General features: G+C 48.3%; 1 protein-coding gene across 2 annotated transcripts in view; it reads right to left on the bottom strand.

The window, feature by feature from the left end:
* The window catches only part of akap13 (A-kinase anchoring protein 13), a 97,964-nt gene that overhangs the window by 39,634 nt on the left and 38,330 nt on the right, over nucleotides 1-20,000 (bottom strand). For both annotated transcript variants that reach the window (XM_076269949.1, XM_076269942.1), the window contains exons 6-8: nucleotides 16,363-16,573; nucleotides 11,825-15,653; nucleotides 9,489-9,562 (exon numbers count right to left, since the gene is read on the bottom strand). In XM_076269949.1, the coding sequence (XP_076126064.1) occupies nucleotides 9,489-9,562; nucleotides 11,825-15,653; nucleotides 16,363-16,573 (4,114 nt within the window). The remainder of the gene's footprint in view (nucleotides 1-9,488; nucleotides 9,563-11,824; nucleotides 15,654-16,362; nucleotides 16,574-20,000) is intronic.

Raw genomic sequence — 20,000 nt, forward strand, 5'->3', positions numbered from 1 at the left:
TAATGAATACGCTTCCCCTACGCCTACACACACATATAAATTATAGTTTACACACATAATGAAGACACAGATTTACTCTGGTAATAGTACAGCACTAGACTCCATATACAATCAAGCTTGTTACTTAGACATGCTTCTGCAATGTGTGTGTGTGTGTGTGTGTGTGTGTGGAGAGAGAGAGTGCAACCTAGTAAAAACACACAGATGACCTAGTGTTGTTCTGCCTCTTCTCAGGAACACTCAGTGTCAGTGTGAATGTACAAACTCAAGTGTGTGTTCATCAACAAAACAACTCGGGAGCGTGTGTGTGTGTGTGTGTGTGAGTGAGTACGTGTGTGAGAGTGTGTGTGTTTAGCAAAGTGTGTGTGTGTAGCAAAGTGTGTGTGTGTGTGTGTGTGTGTGGGGGGGGGGGTGCTCCCTACTAACTCTGTTAAACACCCAAAGGTCACAGGTCTGCAGCTGCTGTGGGACACACAGACACATGTAAACACACACACACACACACACACACACGCACGCACGCACGCACGCACGCACGCACGCACGCACGCGCGCGCGCGCGAACATGAAAACACACACAGGAACATACAAACAGAAGCAATGTCTCTCAAGCACATCAACAGACAGTCACAGAGCTGCCATGTAATGTGTACTGAGCAGTACAGTATATCCAGTACAAGAGTTCAGATCACTCCTGGGGCTCTTGGGGAAATAGGCGGCTTGGTTGAGGAGCAGCTCACCATAGTGCTTACACTAGAGTTAACAGTCCAATAAGAAATAAGACAACAAGACAAGTTTTAGTCCAGATGAATGGAATTCTCTCTACTCTGGTGTCATCTTCTAAGGTTGGACTGGAAACATACACAGCTCATTGCCAAAGGCACACTGTAAAATCCAAAAAAAGTCCACTTGAATTGATTTGACATTTCAAAATGCTAGCGTGTCAATACTGATCCTGGACTGACCTGTAAGACTATAAACACTATACACTATACACTGCATGTCAGAGATCAGCATCTCGTTGATCTGCAGCATTCTACAAACAAACTATTTAAATGAATTAATATTTCATTTTTTTTTTAATATTCTCCTACAAAGAACTGGGCTGTGTTGGGCCACCGAGTGCTGATGGTGACTGGACCGGGGGGGGGGGGGGGGCATTGCTCTGTGTAGCGCCTGAGGGTCCAGGCTCAGACCTGATAGCCTCTCCAGACAGAAGTCACTACACACACACTGGGCACATGTATGGCCCGATCGGTTTGTAAGTCCGGAGGGGTCAGGAGTCTCTGCAGAGAGGCAAATACACATCCATAATGTCCTGGGACAAAAGCCATGTCTGTGAAACACACACACACACACACACACACACACACAGTGGGAGTGTGACTGGCCAGAACAATGGCTGTAGTAAGAGCCTCTACAAAGGGGGCATTGCTGACTATTTTTTTATGAGCAGCAAATGAGGCGATGAAGTCACCCTCCTCCTCTACCACACACACACACACACACACGCGTGAACAAAATGTACAGCTGGCTTAATGACTGGGGCGACAGTCTACTGAAGAAAAAATATATACAGTCTTTAAATGTGTATGAGAGAGAGAGAGAAAGAATGAGAGAGGAAGAAAGAGAGAGAGAGAGAGAGAGAGAGAGAGAGAGAAGGATGGTGAAACAGAGGGAAGTATGCATGAAGGTTTTGTGTGCTAATGACCTCCAGCTGGATGGTGTGTGTGTGTGTGTGTATGCATATGTGTGTGTGCGCGTGTGTTTCGTGAAGGAAGTACTTCCTTGACCTGGTGGCTGATTTTCTTTCACACCAGCAGCTGGAAACACACGGGAAGACGGAGAAGACAAATGCACGGGGTGTTTGTGTGCACACAGGTCTGAATCAACATTCACTTGATGAGTGACCATCATTAGGGTCACTCATTCACTCAGGTCAGCTTAATTGTGTCTCACTCACACACAACTATTGGACCATTTGCATATACAGCTGTGCAAAGCTGGTCTATCCTGTGCAGATATGTGACCAAAGGTGAATGGCTACATGTAGTTTTTTACATATTTACCATATTAATGGGTGGATGAGAGAGTTAAAAACAACTATAAAAGAACTATAACTAAAAGCACAACTATCAGATGTTTGGTTGCTGGACACAAATGCAAGGCAAGTGCAAGGCCTAAAAATATGTCATGACCTAAGAACGACAGAAAAGGTCACACTTAATTGTGTGACGCATAATTGAACTATTAGAACAAAAGTGCACACACATTGCATGCATATCTGATGTGAAGCAGAACCCCAAGGGTTTAAGGTTCAATGGAATTGTGAGATCCTCACTGACACACCCGGAATATTCTGTGGTTGTCGTGGTGCTGGTGGCCGTGGTCGTCCAGAGCTGGCATCTAAATTTACCCTCTAGCCCCTGAGAACGCATACCAATGGCTCTGAGGCAAGATACAGCCTGAGAAGATGCAGACTCCCTCTCACACACAACATGCAGAGCGCGCACACACAGACACACACACACACACACACACACACACACACATACACATATACACACACACACACACACACCACACAGGACACATTTCATGCTCTCTTAAACACACACACACAAATGGCCCACATGCCCTCACACACATACGGATATAAACACACATACACACACACACACACACACACACACACACACATTCAAAAAAGCACACAAAGTAAAACACAGACCCCAACAGAGATATCCGCTTATAACTATTAACAAGAGCTCCAAAAATACACCATGACTTAACACTCAAATACTTACAAACTGAGCCAACAGGTCAGCTCCCATAGCACAGACTTGCAGCGGCACTAGCATGCAGCAGTTAGCATACAAGCCTGGGAACAGAGCCTCATCAGGACATGCTACACTGTAATGTCTGGTAGTGCATAGTGTTGTTATGCTAACAACAAACAATAGCACCATCAGGTCCTGCCAACTGAGCTCCCATTTGCATCATGTTTTCCCATTAGTAAAATGCAAGCTTTGTTAATACAGTGCAAATGCATTGTGTGCATTCAGAGGTGTCGTTAACCGTTAGCACCTAATGTGTCTTCAGAAACTGTTAGCACCTACTGAACAGATGCACAAGTCTGTATGCATATACATCTGCTAGACTCAGCATAGCACAGAAACCTATTCAGCCCCCCCCCCCCCCCCATCACCCTGCTGCCATCTGCCTAAGCAGAGATGCAGTAGAAGCCCAAACCTCCAACAGTGTGAGGTGTGTTTTTGTTGTTGTTTTTGACTAGTTATAATAACAAAAAGGAAAAGAGGTGGAGGAAGCATTCAGTGGTTGAAGCTGAGCACTCCACATTCAATCAACAAGAAGGTGTGAATATGGGGGAGCTTGACCTGCCCAGTGACCTCAGTATGCTGATACAGAGAGACTACATTATCAGTGGACTTCATTATGCTCTCTTACAGTTTCACACACACACACACACACACACACACACACACACAGTCTGCATGCACTTTGTAGATGATACAGTATGTGTGAGTTCCTGTCTTCTGGAACAGCTACATTGTATAGAAGAAAAAAAGTGTCTGCTGAATAGCTAAGCTACAATTACTAAATGGTGTAGCCAGACATCAAATTCCTGCCAGACTAACTATAGTGGAACCTCCCTATATGTCTATACATCCGTCACAGCTGCAGGAGAGCAGGTCATAGCAGCAAGGAAGACACTTAGCAAAGAATCAACACTGGAATGTCTACGCGGCATGATGTAATGATGGGGGACACAGGCACCACACACACACACACACACACACACACACACACACACACACACACACACACACACACACACACACACACACACACACACACACACACACACACACACACACACACACACACACACACACACACACACACACACACACACACAGCCATGTGCACAGACACTTCTCCACCCCACGTCCAGAGAACAGCTCCACCCAATGCAGCCAGCCAAGACAGCGCTGAGGAGGAAGAGCATGCACGTGCAGCCTCCTGCTCTCACTCCCTCTGCCCCTCACACACTATTCTTCATCCTTCGCTCTCTCTCTCTTTTCTCTCTCCATCAGTCTCTCTCTCACACACACACACTACTCTTCATTCTTCTTGTCTCTTTTTGTCACTTTCTTTCTCACACACACACACTCCTATTCATCCCTCTTTCTCCCTCTCTCACACACACACACACACACACACACCACTTCTATTAGGCTGGATGACCACTCCGACTGTTTTTGCCGACAGACAGACACTATTGGCAATTCAGACTGACACAGTCAGAAGCCCATGACTATAATTTTCAGGAATGCCGATCCTCCTTACGGCGCTCAAAAGGTATATGCAGGGGCATGCACACTAATCAAACTTCTCCACAAAGTACTCCCTTCAGACACAGCAAACTATTATGCATGGTGCCGCTGCCGCACGCCTTAGCCATGATCACCTCACAGCAATGATATGTCAGCGAGAATGATAAGTGAACCTCTCCTTTCAAATAAAAGAAGCAAAGCCATATAACAGATGCGTGAAGCCAGAACGGGCACTTCTCAGTGCTTCTTGCTAATGGCTAAGCCACGCTGCCTTTCCATATGAAACCAGAGATCTCCGGCAAAAGCCCATAGGGAGCAGCGGAGAGCACAAACCGCACTCGTACCTTCACCAGGACCACGTCCACAGCGGTGTCGCCACGGGCACACAGGCTGTACCTCCGACGGTGTCGCTCGTACATCTTCTGCTTGGAGCCACGACAGATCCCCACATGAAGGCCAAACTCTCTCTGCGCTCTACTAAATCCAGGAGGACTCCAGCAGCCGCCCAGAGCTCCTGATCACATCTGTGCTGAGAGGCAGCCCCTCCTCTCGTCTGTCTGCCTCTGGCTTGGCTTACTCCCTCCCTCCCTCCCTCTATCTCCCTCTCTCACATGCACACTGCCTCCCTCCCCCTTTCACTCAACATCCCTGTCCAGAAGTCTTTCCCCCTTTCTCTCTCTCTCTCTCTCTCTCTCTCTCTCTAGTCCTTCTCCACAGCTCCATTACTCTGCTAACTTCCGTCGGCCAGCTCGCTGCTTCCTGCTTCATTTGTGTATTCATTTCTTTTTTTCCCTTTCTTCTTTTTTTTCTCTCTCCCTCCCTCTCTCTGTCTCCCACTCACCCATTCTCTTCTAAGGACTGTGTAGGCTGTCTCCATAAAGGAAACCTCTATGATGGGAGCACAACGGCCACTCATTGACCAGGGGGCGCTGGGTCAGCCCCAGCCCTCTCCAAACCAGAAGAGGGGGAATAAGAAAGAAATAAAGAAGGACAACAAAGAACAGCAAGAGGAGGAGAACAGGAGGAGGAGGAGTTCTCTGAGCACTGATCTGGTGCTGCTCTGAATATCAGGAAGAGGAAGTTCATCTCATCTCATCACATCACAGCTGGGAGTTCTGTACTGATTGATCAGGAAATGAGGGATACATTCTCAAAACACAGGACAGTGTTTTCCCATCGCCGAGTCGGCAGTGGCCAATCAGCGCAAGGCAAGACCTAAGTAATCAGAGCATGACTCAAGACATCAGGCCAGCACTGCCAGACGCCCTGGACAGTGCCCCCCGGGCACCATGGGAACGGCCACAAAACAGATACTGGCCGGTGACGCAAGGCTAAACGCCGGACTTCAGATGACCTAAGAGCTGACCTGCTAAGACTCAGGGAAACGCATCGGGGGCGACATGAAGATGTCAATGACCAATGAAGGAAGGAAGGAGACAGAGAAAGAGAGAGAGAGAAAGAGGACAAGAAAGAGGCGTTTCTTTGTGACTATCATTGAAAACAAATTCAGACACAGAGGGGCTCAATAAGTGTTTCTAATCAGGACAGTTGATTGTGCAACACATGGATGGGCTGGTAGTTAAGTGTGTGTGTGTGTGTGTGTGTGTGTGTGGGGGTGTGTGTGTGTGTGTGTGTGTGTGTGTGTGTGTGTACACTGAACAGGCATTAGACTGAGAGGATCAGCTGACTGAAATCAGATGAGGAAGACACCTTCTACAAAGACACAAAGACACACACACACACACACACACACACACACACACACACACACACACACACACACACACACACACACACACACACACACACACACACACACACACACACACACACACACACATAAGCACACATACACATACAAACCACACACACCTGGAATGACTGCACCCCAAAACAACGTGTTTCTATTTCCCCAGCCCTAGGCTACCCTTAGACACACCTTATTGTGAATAAGTGCATGCTTAATGAGAAGCAGCACACACACACACACACACACAGAGCCCTGTTCCCAAAACAAGTTCAGACACATTGGATCCCAACTACAGAGAGGAGACAGAAGGCACAATGGTTCCAGACAGACCACTGTGAGTGTGTCTGTGTGCATGCGTCTGTGTGGCTGTGTGTGTGTGTGTGTGTGTGTGTGTGTGTGTGTGTGTGTGTGTGTGTGTGTGTGTTCCTTGGTATTATGTTTGTGTGGGCTGTGCTGATGGGAGAGAGGCTGCACAGAGATTTGCCTCGAGGACCCAAAACAATAGCCATTAACGAAGGAGCTCTGAAAAGCCACTGTATTAAACGGACATTTCACATCACGCTTGCTGTCTCTCTCTGTCTCCCTCCCTCCCTCTTGCTCTCTCTTTCCCCCTCACTCCAAAATGCCAAACCACAGCTATGCCCGTGCACATCTGGAATATGTTATACCCCTGCCAGCCACCGGAGGGCGCCTGTGCACTCAGCACAGGGCTCTCTGCTTGCTCTTTAGACAGCAGGGTAAACTCTCTCAGTGCGAGCAGTCTGGTGAAATGCTAGTGGACTGTGATCATTAACAAATAGAGTATATCAGTAATACACACATTCACACACATGTACACAGACATGTACACAAACACACAAACCTAACACATCTGAAGGGGTGAGCGTGTGGAGAGTACCAGTTATAGTGCGCCCCCTAGAGGCCAATAAGAGTGCCAGAGACCATCTGAGAGGCATCATAAAACAGGACACCTTGATAGGTGCCTAAGGCAGTGCCCCCAATGGACTACTGGTTATCAAACTGTGTGCACACAATGGCTTAGGAGCTGGTCAGGTATCCCTTGTCAGTAGTCTAATTCAGGATCTTTTACGTAGCTATAAGAGTGTAAACGTAAATGGTGTGTCATGGAAATACTTGTTTTCATAAATGGTATGCTTCATGAGAAAAACAACTGAGAACTACAGCTGATAAAAGTAGGTTGTGCTGTACCAAAACCAGCACAGGAATGCTCGACTTGCTGAGGCCACCTGCACAAACCTTTCAGCACTAAATATTTGACCTTCACTTTCCACTGGTGATATACGTGTGTGTGTGTGTGTGTGTGTGTGTGTGTGTGTGTGTGTGTGTGTATGTGTGTGTGTGTGTGTGAGAGAGAGTGAGTGAGTGAGAGAGTGCATGTGACATACATGTAGATCCAGCAAACAAACAAACAGATAAATTACAGACAGAAATACGGAACAGTCACATGACAACTGAGCGCCAACAGCAGCAATCCATATGATGGATGATATGATGACCCTACTGTGATCTCATCACAAATGTATCCCATAGTTCCTTTCTTCTCCCAGTAGGTCCCCCCTTAGGCCAAATCTTCTAAACCCAGCTGCCTCTCTCGCATGCCTTGACTGTAAGACTGACAGCAAAGGTAATCCCTCAAAACAATCTGAACATTCTTCACGTGCTTTTGAAGAATGTCACAGTTAGATAATAATAACAACTACTTACCCACCACTGTGATTCTTCCACATTCAGTACATATCAACCACACACTGTTTTGAATTACTATCAGGACATCCTGCCACAATAACGCTGGCCACAGAATAAGATTGCAACTCAATCACGTTGCTATGTGGACTTCAGCAGATTTAGCTCTCTAATTCTGAATTAAGGATTAGTTCATCTGTAATTCAGTAGGCACGGTGTGAGACTGTAAACCAGTTCTTCTTCTGGACAGGGAGCAGGTCCATCTGCTGTTCTGATCCATCTCAGGCTATTACAGTAATGATCTGTCTCCGTCTATTACAGACCCAGAACAGGGATTACATCATATGCCCCAGACAGGCCAATGTCGCCAAAACTGTGAAGGGCTGTAACGCTACACCACCACACTATGAAAAGCCATTTTACACCACAGCTAAAGGCTGAAGGAGGGATCTCTTTCATTCCTTCAACCTCTCTCTCTCTCCCTCCCTCTCTTTTTCTCCTCTCTCTATGTCTCTCGCCCTCTCCTCACGAAATATGCAAACAACGATGAGACGGCCTACAGGGGGGAGGTCCAGCACCTAACATTGTGGTGCACCGACAACAACCTGGCTCTCAACATCAAGAAGACCAAAGAGCTCATTGTGGACTTCAGGAAGTGAAAAGCTAGCATACACGCCCCATTCTCATCAACGGGACTGAGGTGGAGCGTGTCACCAGCTTCATGTTTCTGGGTGTCCACATCTCTGAGGAACTCTCTTGGACCCTCAACACCTCTACCCTGATCAAGAAGGCTCACCAGCTTCTCTTCCTCCTGGGGATACTAGGAAGGTCCACCTGTCTCCTCAGATCCTGGTGAACTTCTACCGTTGCACCATTGAGAGCACCTTCACCAACTGTGTCACAATATTGTATGGCAACTGCTCTGCCTCCGACCATAAAGTGGCAGCATCATCAAAGACTGTTATCACCCCAACCACAGACTGTTCACCCCAGTCCCCCTCCGTAAGGCTTTACAGGTCTCTCCGCACCCGAGCCATCAGGGTCAAAGGAAGCTTCTTCCCGGCTGTCACCCCACTGAACTCTAGGAAGGACTCAAGAGCAGCTGACTGGCCTGGGCAACACTGCCCCCTACTGCTAGTCCAGCTCCCTCCCACCCTGTCTGCCTTTCCCCTGCTTCCTCCTTCTCTGGAATAAAACCTTTTGTGAATATCCAGCAGCTTCATTTCCCCTGGCCTCCTATGACTTAATGTCTTTCATTGTTTTTATGTTGTGCTCTCTCTCTCTCTCTCTCTCTCTCTCAGGGGCATTGGGGAACCTAACTGAGTCATTTAGAGTTAGACTCACTTTGTCTTTCTGTCTCTGTCTGGTGAGATGACTGTTGTTTTGAGCTACACTGTGAAAGACTTTTCCCATCGTTGCCAGTCTGACCCGTCAGCCAACTCAGGCCTTCCGGTCAGAAACATGTGTCACCTAGCCAACCCCAACCCAACCATTACTCTCAACCTCTAACACACACACACACACACACCAAAGGGGGATGGAGCATTGAGAGTCTGGGTGAGTAATATTAGGCTAAAGATGCATCACTTCATCATTTCCCCCTCAAACACTTCCTATCCAGAAGGATGGAATCAAGGAAAAAATAAATAAATAAATAAATAAATAAAATGTCTTACCTCATTTGTGTTCGTCATTGATGTGGGTTCCTCACTTCCATCTAAAGTGTTAATTAATCCTCTGTCCCCTACATCTGAGGGGTACACACACAGAGAGAGATATCAGATGATTTTCTTTATAAGGGAACAACAAAAATCATTTTTTTAATAGAATCAAGCCCTCACGCAGACAGCCAGATCAAAGTAGCTTTGACCATGGTATTCTTAAACCTGTGTCACTTATTAACCAACTATAAACTGGATTCAAAGCTCATCCTAAATATTTACAAGACTCAGTAACATGCAGTTTACTGATTTAACTGTTCAGTAAACTGTTCAAAACTCTGGACCAATTTAACAGTGTGCCACACTGCCTGTGTGTGTGTCTGACAGCCCCAGTCAAGCTCAAATCGCCAGCAGTCCCCCAGACCAGCTCAATCGCCAGCAGATCGTATGATTCCCCACACTGTTGCCCACACAGTCATCTTAGCATGGACCTGTGACTTTCCCCAAGTCTTTGAGAGTGCAGCACTAACACAGTTCAGTACTAACACAACCCCACGCAATCACAACACACACAACTATATCCTCTCTCTCACTCTTTCTTCTCCTTCCCCATTGGTCTGTGCTATTCTACAGCTACTGGGCTCCAATGAGGTCACCTCCTGTTGCTTGGATACGCGGCCATGTAAATATACATTGGCCTGCATCGGCACTTCCTACTCACATGGCCACTGAGTAGCAAAAATGAAAATAACTGATAGCACCCATGACAACACAGAAACACGCACACACGCACACACACACACACACACTTTATGTCCTCCATCCCAGCTAAATCTTCCGCAAAATGAATTGTGAAGATGTGTAGCTAAAACAGCCCCACACAATCACAAGAAACACAGCTTTACTCTCAATTCAATTCAAATTAGCTTCATTAGCATGACTTTCACAGCAGTGTTGCCGAAGCTCTCCCTCTATCACTCTCTCTAGCTCTCTCTCTACCTCTTTCTCTCACACACACAAATCACCCACTCACACGCCAGTGACCTGGGCTGAGGCTGTGAATAGGTCTGAATGGGTGGACATGACAAACGACCGTGCTGCTTTTAGAGGCCGTTGTAAAGATCACATGCTCACAGTCACAGGACACACACACACACACACACACACACCAAATGTGAGAGCCAGTCCAACACTGCACTGACACACAGTACTGTACCAACATACTGCGATCACATTATTTTTTTTATAAATACCTCAAATCCATTTTGATAGCATTTGGTAATGTGAAGAGACAGGTGAGCACACCTGTCCTCCTCACTAGTCAACCAGGTTATTCTAGTTTTATGATCCAGGTCTTATACCATGGAAAATGTCAGAACAGCTTTTCAGTATAATTACATGTTGACATTATTATTATTATTATTATTATTATTATTATTATTATTATTATTATTATTATTATTATTATTATTATTCATATTAATAATAATAATAATTTGCTGAAATACAATCAAATCAAATTCCCAAGCTAGATAGGTTTGGTCAGTGCCATTTGTGTTTTGCAAAGGGAGTCTGCTGGCCTTTAGCTCCTTTGCTGGCTAGTTTTAGACAAAACCTCCATACTGTTGCGCTAAAGACAAATAAATCTCAAAACACCTCTAGAGAACCCATTCACTGTCCCTTAATCCTATACCAATATGGCCTGGAGTGATCTAATTATTCTGAGCAAAACCCATGAAATCTGACTTAAAGGAAAATTCCGGTATTTAGCATTTTGAGTCCCTTTTCTGGTTTGTTTTGGATGAACTAGAGTGGTGGACACCGAAATTTTGACGATTGGTAGCGTAGTAGCGTAGCGAAATACAGTTTCTGTCGTCTTTTATTCGCCATTTTGTAAAATCCCATTGATTTCTATTGGAAGACTCATTGCACGATATTACTGCGCCACTGTCTATGCTTCAAGTTCAAATATTGAGCGGTTGTGAATAGTTCCACAATAGCAAATAAGACGGCTGGAAATCATACATTGTGTCGATATATTTGCTTTTAATAATCAACGAACATCACTACCCACTTGGTGAGTTGCACAGTTTTGAAAACGAACATTAAGGGTTGTTTTAGGACATGTTTGAGTAGCCTACAATATGCCTGTTTGCAGCCACTCTGAGAAGTCAAAGGCGATTCAAAACGAGTCAGAAAAGTCGAGACAGGACCAATTGTCAAAATTTCGGTGTCCACCACTCTAGTTCATCCAAAACAAACCAGAAAAGGGACTCAAAGTGCTAAATACCGGAATTTTCCTTTAAGACAAAAGAAACACAGGTGAGCATGTTAAATCAACTTTGTCTTACCTGCTCCTAGTGTGGAGCTTGTCTCCAGGTGACCTCCTGACTCCGGGAGTGTGTCTCTGTCCAGATGGGTGTGTGCCTCCAGGTGAGCTCCTGACTGTGGGAGTGTGTGTGTCTCCAGCTCCCTGTGCGAGCTCAGGTGTGTGTCCTGAGACTCCTGGGTGACGTCCTGGGAGGAGTCGTCGGGACACGCCTCATCAACGACATCCGGAACAAGGTCCACATCCACAGAGCTGTCGGCCTGAGTATCCGCTTGGGCCTCCGTGTATGGGCCAGGACCGTCTGCTGCTGGTTCTGATTTGCATGGGTTCAGCTGTGTGTGTGCCTGGGGATCACTTTGGCTCGTGTGTGTGTCCGTTTGCATCTTGTTCGAGATCAAGTGTGTGTGAGTGTTCATGTCACTTGGGCTCTTGTGTGCATGTGCCTCTGAGTCGTTCACGAGTGTGTGTGTGCAAGTCTCGCGCTGGGATGTGTGTGTGTGAGTCTCTGTCTCTGTCTGGGATGTGTGTGTGTGAGATTCAGTCTCATTTACAGTTGTGTCTGCGTAACTCTTTGTCTCATTTAGGCTTGTGTTTGCGTGGGTGTCCTCAAGTCTGCTCTCTGAAGCTTTGAGGCAGGGGGCCTCAGTGTGTGCCTCCCCAGAAAGGGTGAGCTCCACTGGGCATGGCTCTACAGCAGGACCCCTGGTGCTACCGGAGGCCTCTTCTGGAGGTTTGGGGTGCAGACCTCCAGCAAGGGTGTGTGTGTCTGCCTCCCTACATACACTCTCCCCTTTAGAATCTTCAATACCCTTCACACTCCTATCGAGTGACTCAGAATCCTCACTACATCCCTCGACTGCAGTCTCTGTAGCAACCTGAACCCATTCCATACTGGAACCTTCCGTTGGCCTTGACCCCTCCGGAGACGGCTGCTCCACTGGGGCCACAGGTCCATCATCACACACACACAGCCCACACTCAGAAGACGCCTGTCCATGCTGACAGGAGGCCAGAGTTTCGGTTCTCTGTGAGCCCTGTCGAGTCTCGGTGAGCCCAAACTCGAGTGACCCGTGGTCCTCTGCGTCCTCGGATGAGCCTCGTCCCTCTTCGGCCAACCGCTTCCCTGGACTCCGCAACTCCACCTGGGACTCAGCGGTCGTTTCATCCTCTTCCCACAGAGGAGTGGAGAGCATCTCGCTGGACCCCTCCTCTCCAGAATTGGCATCCGGACCTAAACTCCAGTCTGTGTGTTCCTGAGAGGCTTCCGTACCTCCATCTTGTGTGTGCGGTAAGACGGCGGCTCCTCCGTCCATTTGTAGTGGCTGTGCCAAAGACTCAGTCCCTTCCCTCTGTACTGGGAGAATTTCAAGAGGAGCCTCGTCACTCTGCCCTGGCTGAGAGCCAAGATGGCCCCCTTCGCTCTGGGTTCTGTCCGTCATAGAACCCATCCCTTCGCTCGGATACTTTTGTGGAACCGTTAAGTCGCTCTGTACTGTGTGTGTTTCGGGAACTTTTTTCTCGGTCTCTGCGGTCAGCGTTTCAGGAACCGTCCCCTGACTCTGTGCTGCATGTGCTTTAGGACTAGTTCCTCTTGCGAAGATTTCTGTCGCCTGCTCTGGTCTGTTCAGTTCCCCCTCTTCAGCGGAAACAGCCACCTCCATCTCTGCTCTCTGGTCAGTCTCGGGAGCGGTGTGTGACTCAGTGACCGCCCTGTCGTCCAGCTCTGTGTGTGTGTCAGATTCAGCACCTGCTGGTGTGTGTGGCTCAGAGTCTGTGAAACGTTCAGCACCTGGTGTGTGTGGCTGCGTGTGTGTGAGAGCTCCAGCGCTTGCGTGCTTGTCCTGCTCGGTGTGTGTGAAAGCTCCAGCACCTGTGTGTGCGTCCGGCTCCGTGTGTGTGGGCGACTCAGAGCCTGCCGAGGAGTCCTGCTCAGAGTGCTTTCCGGGTTCTCCTGAGGGTACAGGCGAGAGGGGGAATTCCTCCGGAACTGTGCACTTCTCCTCCTCATTGTCCTGTTGTTGTTTTCTTTCCTCTTCGCTCTCTCCCTCTTCCTTTTCCTCCTCCTGCTCAGATGTCAAGCACCGCTTCACCACTGCGGCGTACGACAGCTCCTGCACCTCACCTGAGAGGTGTGCAGGAACAGACCAATCACAGCCCTGCTCTTCCCCCTCCAGGCTGTGATTGGACTGCTCTTCCTTGTCTGCATTTCGATCTGTGGGTGTCGTCTCTGCGCATTCAGTCCCCGTGATCCGATTAGTTCCCTCACTGGACACGTCTCCGTCACTTGTCTCGGCGATACCAAGGTTCCCCGGACTCTCCTGTCCACTCACACAGGCCTGTGAGGACACTGGAGCCCGGTTGGTACCATCCAGTTCAGGCAAGTGGTCCGGTCCAGGAGCCATTCCGGGTCCAAGACTGACAGACAGATCCAACTGCTCCTCAACTGGACTGGACGACGTTTCTTTAAGGCTTCTGTCCGTGCGTGTGTCTGTGAGTCCGTGAGAGCTTTTGTCGTCGCTGAGTGCGTCTCCTTGGTTGCTAACGGCATGTTGGCTTGCGCTGTTCGATCCCATCTCAGGCGAAGGTTCAGTGCTGAGAAGGGGCTTCTCGCTGAGGCTGGCGGTCAAGGCCGTTTCCTGCTGCCCGCTAGGAGATCTGGAGACGCGGCTAAGTGTGTCGCTCTCTGTTCTGCCGCTGTCCTCTGTGTGTGCGTCCAATCTCTCAGTCCTTTGACCAGCCGTCTCACCGGGCTCCCCCGCCATCTCTGCCCCTTCCTCGGCCGCTCCAGTCGGCTCTTTTCCCATGTCTGTCCAGTTCTCCACCAACTGAGTCTCTGTGCTTTCCTCATGAGCATCGGCCAAGTCTGCCCGCTCCTCCTCGGCCATTTCCTTTTCCTCTGGCCACTTGCCGTCCGCCCGGTCGGCGTGAGAACCGAGACGAACGTCATCTGCTCCTCTGGAAGCGATTCTCCATGTGCTCGGGTCTTCCTGGTGACCGTTGCCGACCGCTGTGGCTGTGAGAGGCGTCGGCTGCATGGCGTTGTCGTCGGCGGCGGCGGCTGAGTCGGGCTCTGTTTCCTGCGTCCTGAGTGCGCCGCTCGTCTGTGGCTCGCTCGCGTGACCGAGCGGAACTTTTGTACTCTTGTTCCCCCTCCCTCTGTCTCTCGTTTCCCCCCCTCCAGGCTCCTCCTGCTCCTCCTGCGGTTGCTGGGTCTGGGCTTGGCCCATGGTCAAGTCTGCGGTTGAGCTCTCCTCTCCCGCCTCACTTTCCTCTTCCTGTTTTGGCTGCTCTTTTGCCGCTGCTGCGACTACTGGTGGTGGCGTTGGCAATGGCGACCGCCTGTCGGGTGCGAGCTGTGGCGGCGCGAGTCGAACTGTGCGCTCCTCGCTCTCGGCTTCCTCTATCTGTCCTGCTGGGCTGGCCCCGGAAACAGACACCTGCGGCGGCCGCCTCTCCGTCTCCCTACTGACCTCCGCCGCACCGCGGTGCTCCTCTACTGCCTCCGCTGGTGGCGATGACGGTGGCTCTCTGTCAGGTCCAGCCCTAGTCTCCTCCTCTGTGCCTTCCCTTGCTCGTTCCCCGTTTGAACAGAGCCCGCGGCTGGCTGCCGCCACGCTGACATGGTTGACCGTGGACTCGGTTCTCGGGACCCCCGGGGACGGGTCTGCGGTTCTGTGGGTCTCTGTGTTGCTGCTGCTGCTGTTGTTGTTGTTGTGTTGGCCCCTCTTGCCTCGCTTGCGTTTGGGCGTGCGGCGTGATGAGCCGTTGGCTCGACCCTTCCCGGCTCTATCGTCGCGGTTTCCTGTGGCAGGATACAGCTTCTCTAACTGCTGCTGCAGCTCCACGTCACCCTGCAGCAGTGGGGAACACACACACACACACACACACACACACACACACACACACACACACACACACACACACACACACACACACACACACACACACACACACACACACACACACACACACACACACACACACACAGCAGTCAGTTCTCTGAGACCCCCATGGCCATCAACTTTCCACTGGTACATATTAAGAAGCATGCGATGGGCTTCTTAATGGGCATAAAGCAAACAGCAAACAGCATGAAGCCACAAACACAATCAGCACACACACACAACAACTACCAAAGAACTAATAACTTAAACAAAAAGCAGATCTGATGCTAAATCCAAAGCTCACTGCATAGCACTGCATAATATGAACACTGAAAACAAAAAAGGAGCCCTGCAGTAATGTTATGGAAAAGGAAAAACAAAAAAGAGCACATAATATATATTATAATATATTATATAATACTAATAATAATACAATAAAAATAAAAAATAAAATACATATTCAGCACAGAACCCATACAAGGACGATCTTTGGAGAAGCTGATCGTTGGTCTGACTGCCCTGAAACCGAGCTCTACAAATGCCACCTCTTGAGTGCACACTTGAATGCACCTCTACATGCACTAAGACACACCCACACAGCAGCAGACAGCTGTCAGTTCCTGTGGGATAGGCGTTGAGTGCCGTCCCACCACCACGTGGCTCAAACAGGTCTCACCTCTCCATCTCGGTGGCGATGTATGAGCCTCTGGAAGTCCTGGATCTCCCTCTGTAAGGTGGGAGGGGGGCTGCCCGGACAGACGCTCTGCGTGAGCGTGTAGGTGTCGAGATCGGGGTGGTGGTGCAGACACCCTCGGCCTCCTGGGTAGACGTGGCGCTCCCTGGACCTGCGTGTGTCCGAAAGAGACGAGAGAGACGAGAGCTCTTCCCTGAGTCAAGAGAGAGAGAAAACACCCCAGAGGGATTAAAACAGGCGGAGGACAGGGTCACATGAGAGTGATTCATACAAGCCAGTCCACACCTACTAAGCAAACCACACAAAGTCTCCTCAAACTGGCATACACACACACACCCAGTAACACACACACACTCATACAAAAGACACACATACATGCATTCTAACACTAACACAAACTCTCAGACACACAGCCACATGTGTCTGTGTGACACACACACACACACACACACACACACACACACACACACACACACACACACACACACCTTTCAGGTCATTCAACTTCATGACTTAATCAAATGTTTGTTTTTTTTACAGGATACCCTGCATGTACGCCTCTCTGATTGTCCACAGCCACTGAACAACAATAAACCTTTACATATAAAGCATAAAACATGTTACACAACTTTAAATAAAACCTGTTTTAATCAGCAGCACTGAGCAGTGCACACCCACACACGGGGGAATTCAGAAATAGAGTGTGTGTGCTAAGATTAAAAACAGACTTCCTGCTTCAGCTGTGTATGGGCCTGGTGTATGGGGGAGGGGGAGGCTTTATTGCCTACCAAATGAGCACAATCATAACAATGAAGGGAACTGGGCAACCTATTTAGTGCAACGCTGTCATGGACAAGAGGATATGAGTCGGAAGAGTGAAAGACTGCATCAGTCTGAGAGCGGAGGGAGGGAGGGAGAGAGGGAGAGAGAGGAGAGAGAGAGATAGAGAGAGAGAGAGGAGAGAGAGAGAGATAGAGAAAGATAAAGAAATGGAGAACAGAGAGGGAGAGGAGGATAAAAGGAGTGAGAGGAGATCAAAGGTCAGAACCCCCCCCCCCCCTCCAACTCTCCCATATTTTTGGCCTCAGCGACCTGACCACTGAATAGTGTCAATAATTAGAAACCTCGCAAACCAACACAAGTCATATCAGTCATTCGGTCATTCAGGTGAAATAAAGACACAGAATGCGGAGACAAAAATAAATGAAATGAGTGGTGGTTTCAAAACATTGTAAAAAGGGGTTAAAGCCTTGCTGACTAACTGTTGCCATTCTTAGCAGCCATTTTTTCCCCTCCATCTCTTTATGAGAACATGCTGTGACAAGAAAGAGTTATTCACAGTGTTGCCTCTAAAGGCTATATTGATGGTGAGGTCAATGACAATCAGCTGATCCCGAGACATGCAAAGTCAGTGGATGTCATAAAAGTACAATGAAATGCTTCACATTACGCAAAGATAAGTCAACATTCATTCACTCATTCACTCATGCACTTTGGGAAAGATGTGTTATGGAAAGAAGAAATAAGGATAAAAGATAGAAGAAAGATAGAATACAGGAAAAGGTGAGAGAGATACTCCAGATGAAACAGTTGAATATTTTATAAATCTGTCATGATATGAGGAAGGGCGTGAGATGTGTCTGTGTGAGTGTGTCACAACAATGGCACAGTGTTATGACTGAAGTTCACAGGGCTGATGTTGTAGGAGTTGGTAAGTGATCCATCAGTGTCAAAATACACACGCACCCACCTGCACTCGCACACATTCTCTCTCTCACACACACACACACACACACACACACACACACACACACACAGCGTAGGCTAACGACTGAACAAGATGGCAAACTGCATACTAATGCGCTGGTATTTTCTTTACACATACGGTGAACCAAACCCCACTGCTTTGAAGAGCTTAAACAGTGTGACTGAAAACTGAGAGTGTCCACTGTGTGTGACTGTCCACCTCAACTTCTTAATTCTACCCGTTACTACACTTACGTGGAGAGTTTCTCCTGGTGACACACACTGAGGACAGGACTCTCAGTAGTGTGTGTCCGAACAGGAAATGAGGGGGAATGGTCACTACACGTTCTCTTCTAGGTTAAGAAATAGTTTCACATGAATAAAAAAGGCCTTTAAAATGAAAAAGGACATTAAAATGACAATGTCCAAGTGATCTTTTAAATTATGTCCAATCGCACGGATGTTTTTTTTTTAAGCTTCCCAGGGTTTGGCCAGTTCTGGATTGGGTGTGGGATCAGGGGTCCTGTGGTCCATGTGACAGCCATGAGGAAAACTACACCATCATAATGGGGGGGGGCGGGGGGGCACAGGAAGTGTTGGCCATGTTGACTCTCTAGTTCTCTCTCTCACTCCATTTCTCTTTCCCTCTTTCTTTCTCTCTCTCTCTGCCAATTTAATTCAATTCAATTCAATTCAATTCAACGTTGCTTTATTAGCATGGCCGTAGCTAGTGTTACCAAAGCACAAAACAAGGCAGTGTAACAACTTGTACTGTTGTTTTTACTGCCTCCCTCTCCCTCCCTGTCCCATGTACAGCAGTTCACCCACCCAGGTGCCCTGTGACGTTTTCCCCCCTGACTGCTTGCCCTCGTCTTCCTCTTTTAGCTGCTGAAGGTGAGGGGCAGAGAGAGAGGGGAGTAAATCTGGTTTAGTGATGACGCTGGAGGTGAAGGGGGGGGGGGGGCAGCTAGAGGATAAATCTGCTCAGAGGCCGGACAAGCAGGGGATTTATCCAGTACTGTCCACTCCAGAGACAGTATCAATCTTTCACCCTCTTCTTAGTCATGTTCCTATCTCAGAGATGTGTTCTCACAGGTTAGGAAAAAGCAGAAGGAAATTGGTTGGAGCACGTTAATTTAGATGTAATCCTCCCCCAGAGGACACCCACACAAACATACATGCAACACGTCTACTGTATATACACCCAACATCCACTTGTATCTTCATCAAGGCATGTCACAATACATTGACACCTATTGCACCCACAGTTTCGGACTCGCACGCACGCGCACACACACACACACACACACACACACACACACACATACACACACACACACACAATAGCCCTGCATAGCCCTGACTGAGGTTTGACTGAGTGAAACCTGTACTGAGAGACATTGGCACCCTGCGTCTGCTGTCTAATAAAATACAAAAGCCAAGACACATTCAAATATGCGTGTCTGGTTTGAAGCTTTTTCTCTGGCAGTCAGCATTACACTGCAGGAAGGACAACAAGGCACTGAGAGCAGTACAGGGTGTCCCTGTGTGCCACAAGCACACACACACACACACACACACACACATTTATCTCTACTGGAGTCACCGCTCTGAACATGTGTCAACATCAGCTCAAGCACACAAAACACCAGCTCTTCAATTCCCACAGTGTTCCCAAGGCTTCATATGCCCAATGATAGTTAGACAACAGACATGATGTGACAGATGGTATTTGTCAACAGTGACTACTGGAAATAAGTGTAGTGTGTGTGTAATTAAAGTACATATGCGTATTTGTGCTTTTTGTGTATGTCTGTGAGAGACTGTGTGTGTGTGTGTGTGTGTGTGTGTGCGTGTGAGAGAGACCATGTGTG

The sequence above is a fragment of the Alosa pseudoharengus genome, unplaced genomic scaffold, assembly GCF_046254945.1.
Source record: "Alosa pseudoharengus isolate Yale_2024_CS ecotype anadromous, Long Island Sound unplaced genomic scaffold, YU_APseudo_1.1 YU_APseudo_1.1_scf_10, whole genome shotgun sequence".
Lineage (NCBI taxonomy): Eukaryota > Metazoa > Chordata > Actinopteri > Clupeiformes > Clupeidae > Alosa > Alosa pseudoharengus.